General features: G+C 40.6%; 1 protein-coding gene across 1 annotated transcript in view; it reads right to left on the bottom strand.

Annotated features, from left to right (window-relative positions):
* TLN2 (talin 2) overlaps nt 1–5,126 on the bottom strand; it is a 175,042-nt gene that overhangs the window by 60,118 nt on the left and 109,798 nt on the right. Inside the window, exons 33-36 of the mRNA XM_009330049.1 lie at nt 3,427–3,516; nt 2,165–2,287; nt 721–864; nt 370–531 (exon numbers count right to left, since the gene is read on the bottom strand). Coding sequence (XP_009328324.1) covers nt 370–531; nt 721–864; nt 2,165–2,287; nt 3,427–3,516 — 519 coding nt within the window. The remainder of the gene's footprint in view (nt 1–369; nt 532–720; nt 865–2,164; nt 2,288–3,426; nt 3,517–5,126) is intronic.

Here is a 5,126-nt window from a genome sequence, read left to right as displayed (position 1 = left end):
CTGTCAGAAATACCTCCACAAACCTCTGGATATTAAGCAATGTAACACCATTGAAAACCTCCACGTTCAGTTGTTTGCAAATTATTCTCATGGTGCAAGCTCATCAACACAGAATTGTCTCATGCTGGATGGGCCAGCAACCTCTCCTAACATTAATATTGCCCAATTCTTTCCATCTTGACTATGGCACAGTTATACCACTGAACATGTTTTCCAATTCAGGTCTTCAAAAATGTAATTAATGATTTCTTAAACCATACACATCACAGAAGGTAAAAAGATATTTCTAACTGTTCTGATTCTGTCTCAACAGAAAAAAAAAATAAAAACACAAAGGAAGAAGGAAGCACAATTAAGCAGCATTTGTACCTTGATAGTTTTAACCAGGTTAGCAGTGCTGTTTGCAACTTCCTTGGCAGACTGCACAAAGTGTCTCTTGGCAACAGGATTTGCTGTCTTTGATGAAGCAATGCGACACGCATTGCACAAAGCAGAAGTATGTTTGGCCACAATTGTGGCAGCTGATAATACCTGTACAAATAGATGGCACAAAACAAGCAGATTGTCAAAGGAGCACGACAGTCGCTATCCTCTAGCTCTGCAAAGTTGCAGTTCAAAGCCATGCAACAGTTTCAAACCAAAACTCCTTTGCTTGGTCACAAATAAAGCGAAGTCACACGTCCTAACAATGATGATCTCACTGCAATCCTCTGGAATCACCTGTGATGGGCTGCTTGCTGGATCTACCAAATTCTGGCAAGCCATCTGGATTGCTTGATTGGCTCTGGCAAATTGAATTGGGTCAACAAGACCCTGCTGACCAGCCTGACTGTTTGGATCCGAGATGCCAACCAGGTAAGCAGCCTAGAAATGGAGAAAGGAAGAAAACAATCCTAAGAAACAATGCTAAATCCATCTTGGTTCTTTGATAAGCTTGCCACATATCATAGCACATGGTTGTCAGAGATTATCCAGAAGTCATAGTGTGAAGTACGATTACCATTTTTTTTAGTAATTAATCTCCAGAATCCTCTGAAACCAAAAAAACTTACCCTTACGCTTGTGAAAGTTATTTAGTCAAAACAAAACTCTCCACTGTTTAAGCAGCTGGTATCCCTGAAAACGTTATTTTTCACTTGCATAGCCAATGGAAAGAGCTTTAATGGTCACAAGCATCAGCAAATTATTTACTGGATTAGCCACAGTTGGAAGTGGTGAGGGATCTCATCAAGTCTGAGTAGAAAACCAATTCACAGCAAATGCGCTACTACTGAGTTTAGGACCCATCAAGTCTGCAGTTGTTGGTCTCACTGCAGCTCAAGACTACTTTCTTTCTCCATTAAATAAAAGTCTCACACCTCTCAACAAGGAGGAATGGTCTGAACTGTCAAAACCGTATTTAAAGATTTCTTGATGAATTTCCATTACAGATAAAATTATCTGTCATCTTGATATGCCAGTAAGGCAACGCAGGGATAGATGTGGAGCAGATTAAGTCCGTACCAAGACATTCCATATTTGGGGAAATCAGGAAGCCGTTTCCAGATGCAGAGCATGATTGATCCCCCACAGCCAAATCCTTCACTGAAGAGGCTGTATCAGCTCTCAAAAGTTCAAGTCACCCAGGTATGAGATCAAGTGAAACCACAGTGACCAGTTCCAGACTCTAATTTGTTGTAGTAGCTTAAGAATTTCAGTTATCCTCAAAGTATCTGAACAGCTGAAACAGGTTGCTTATTATTTAAAATGTCTGAAATTAGTAGTGCTCTTTATGAATTTTTTACAAACTAAATCAAACTTGATTCATTCATTTTAACTGTGGCTGGTTTTTGTGTGCTTCTCTATGATACAATAGTTCAGAGCTTGAGCTGCAAACATGAATTCCATCTGCTACAGCTTTGACATTTGCTTTATCCTCAGAAAAGTTTCCTTCTTGATGCCATTTCCCTTCTTTATAAAATACGCATGTTATTGCACTCTGCTGCTTCTGCAATGTACAGCAGTGTATACACAATTTCTGTGTATCTACACAGAGCACGCCATGTAGTACAAGGTCATCATTTGTTTGGCCACAAGGAAGTGAATCTCAGATTTACACATGCACAACATGAGCTTTCTAAAAAAATAAAAACATATACTTGCTTTACAGACTTCAGTAGCTTACCTGAGCTGCTGCCTCTGTGAGGCCACAAAGAGCCTTGGATGCAACTCCAACACATTCTCCAAAGACTAAAAGATCCCCAGTTTTTGCATTCTGGGAAATGCCCGCCATTGATTCTCCAAGAACCTCAGAAATTAAAAAACAAAGTTACCTTCCCAATATGCTTCCCTACCACTCAAAGGCAAGCGATTCCTGGCCTTAAGCCAGTTCTGGCCCACAAACCTCTCTGACTTGGCTTCCAGAAATTTTAGCTAGCTACCGACTTCACTGAATTGGGCACATTCCTCTGTGTGGCATAAGGAATGAGGCACACAGATCAACACTGGATTGACAGTGCTGAACATAAACACCATTATAGTGCAAATGACTACGAGGATACAGAATTAACCCTCATTATTTTTGCTATCATCCACTAGTCATCACAGCTAGCCTGGTGCTAGGTACATTTCACGGACTGCAGAACATGACAGCCAATCCCGCAGCTGCTGTTGACACATCCGGGATCTTCTTTGCCCCCAAACTCACGGAAACTCAGTGGAAATGAAACTGCATCTAGTCTGCTGGAACCATCTGAATGTTAGAATACACAATAATTCCCACAGTGTCTCCCACTGAATTCAGTTTATTTTCTTTTAAAATTCAAAACAAGATCTGACTGCAGTAGAGCATTAGATGCAAGGTGACACGCACATCCATTAAGCACTTCCTTTTTCTTTTAGAGAAGGAAGGATCTGAGACAATTCCAACACATCAAATAATAAGGACATAATAAGCTTCAAAGAAAGATGTATAGCACGGTATGTTAACAAATAACTTCAGCAATTTCATACAGATTTTCTGATGTGCCGGAATATTTGGACTGCTCGGACATTTCTCTAAGCTGTTTTGCACAGAACAACACAACGATATTTCACTCCCATTTATGCTTTGGGCCATTCTAACATAGCTGCAGTCAAAATATATCATGGAAGTATGACATGCTGTCTAACACACAGGAGAGCAAGGGAGAGAGAGGGAAACTGTAACAGCATTGCACACCAGTCACTTAATTAAAAATTTCTTACCGAGGCAATATGCCTTCTATATGACCAAAAACTGAAATCACCTGTAAGAGACCTATCTCAGACTGAGTTTTATCAAGGAATGCAGCATACATTTTAGCTATAAACACTGTGCTGTGTTCCTAACACATTTGATATGCATGTGGAAACTTCTGATAATTGAAACGCACTTTACAATTGGCAGAAGTGGGAAAAGGAAATTACCTTTGAGTTTTCCATTACGCCCTCAATACAATCAAAATATGAGAGATCGCTCACAGGTTCATTGGGGTTATCCAGCATTCCCTTAACTGTCTGAAATAATGAAAGATACTCTGATTATTGACAGAGCCTGAAATACTGAGCTGAGAAGAACACAGACCATCACAACTATCCTGTTGTATACCAGTATAATCTGACAACTTTGTCTCCAGCAAGCAAACAAAACTACATACTCACTGAGAGCTCACATACAGATGAGTGTGCTACACATTAAATGCTACCCTACATTAGCTGAACTGTGGTAACTACACATTTGTGCACTTCGAATCTGTTGGAAGTATAGCCTAATGCGGTTTACCTTGTTTGTGATGAGTGATTTATGGTCGGTTAGCGATGCTCGGCTGACATGAGGTAATGTGGTTTTCTGTCAGTTGTCAACAGTCTAATACATGTTTTCAGTACTATTTTAAATTTCATAAATGGAATTACAAGAGTGATAGGAAAACAAGCTGCCATTTGTTGAGTACTGTCTAGAGACACAAAGGGCTACCGAACTAAGTGCAAGTCAACCACCTGCCTGCCTCTTACTACTGTCAACAGATTCCACCAACATAGCTCCCTCTGCCAGAAAACTACATATAATAGTTGGGTTTAATTTCTTTTTCTGAGGTGATTCTGATTCCTGGAAATAACAACGCGAAAGTCAGTCACATATTCATTGAGAAGAATCAATGCATTTAGATAACAAAACTTGTAAAAAGCTGCAAACTGCAGCAGACATTCTCTCATATGTAAAAAATCTGCAATACGCCTTTTTCCAAGTTTGGAGGAACACTATTTTCTGCCAAATATCAGGTAGGAAAGACTTTTAATCTTTCCGATGAAAGTGAAATCAGTAAGTATAGAAAGATACTACCATCTGTATCTGACGTTTGCCTTCCACCTGAAGGAAATCTAGGCATGATTTTATACCCTTGGACTTTTCCCATAACTGAACTCCTAACATTAAGATAGAACTACAATATTTTTAACAGCTCAGCTATTGCTTTTTAAAAGCTATAGTCTAACTTAAAGCCTTACAGCAATTAAACTGTGAGAACAAGGTGATGTGAGGAAGAAGTCTTATCTAGAAAACCATTTCCAGTTGCCTCTCAACTCTTTCTCAGTTCTCACAGACATTGCAGCAACTCTGATTGTTGTGCTCCACCTTTAAAGAACAACTTGTAAAGCAAACAATGTTCCTGCAGTACTTGCACTACTATGGAAACAGAAGCACTCGGAACGTAAGGAAACAGAACAGTGAAACACAAGCCAGCACAGCTTCCCACTGACATATATTTGCTATTACTGTAACACCTTTGTTAATCCTTTGTCCTGGTTTCAGCAGGGATAGAGTTAATTTCCTTCCTAGTAGCTGGCACAGTGCTGTGCTTTGCATTTAGGACCAGAACAATGCTGATAACACACCGATGTGTTAGTTGTTGCCAGGTAATGCTTACACTAGCCAAAGACTTTCCAGCTTCCCATGCTCTACCGACTGAGAAGGCCGGAGGTGCACAAGAAGCTGGGAGGGGGCATGGCCAGGACAGCTGACCCCAACTGCCCAAAGGGACATTCCATACCATGGGAAGTCGTGCTCAGTACATAAACTGGGGAAAGCTGGCCGGGGGGGCCGCTGCTCGGGGACTGGCTGGGCATCGGTC

The sequence above is a fragment of the Pygoscelis adeliae genome, unplaced genomic scaffold, assembly GCF_000699105.1.
Source record: "Pygoscelis adeliae isolate BGI_AS28 unplaced genomic scaffold, ASM69910v1 Scaffold298, whole genome shotgun sequence".
NCBI classification, from domain to species: Eukaryota; Metazoa; Chordata; class Aves; order Sphenisciformes; family Spheniscidae; genus Pygoscelis; species Pygoscelis adeliae.
Note: the sequence above shows the minus strand (reverse complement) of the source record. Positions and strands in the feature narration are given on the sequence as shown.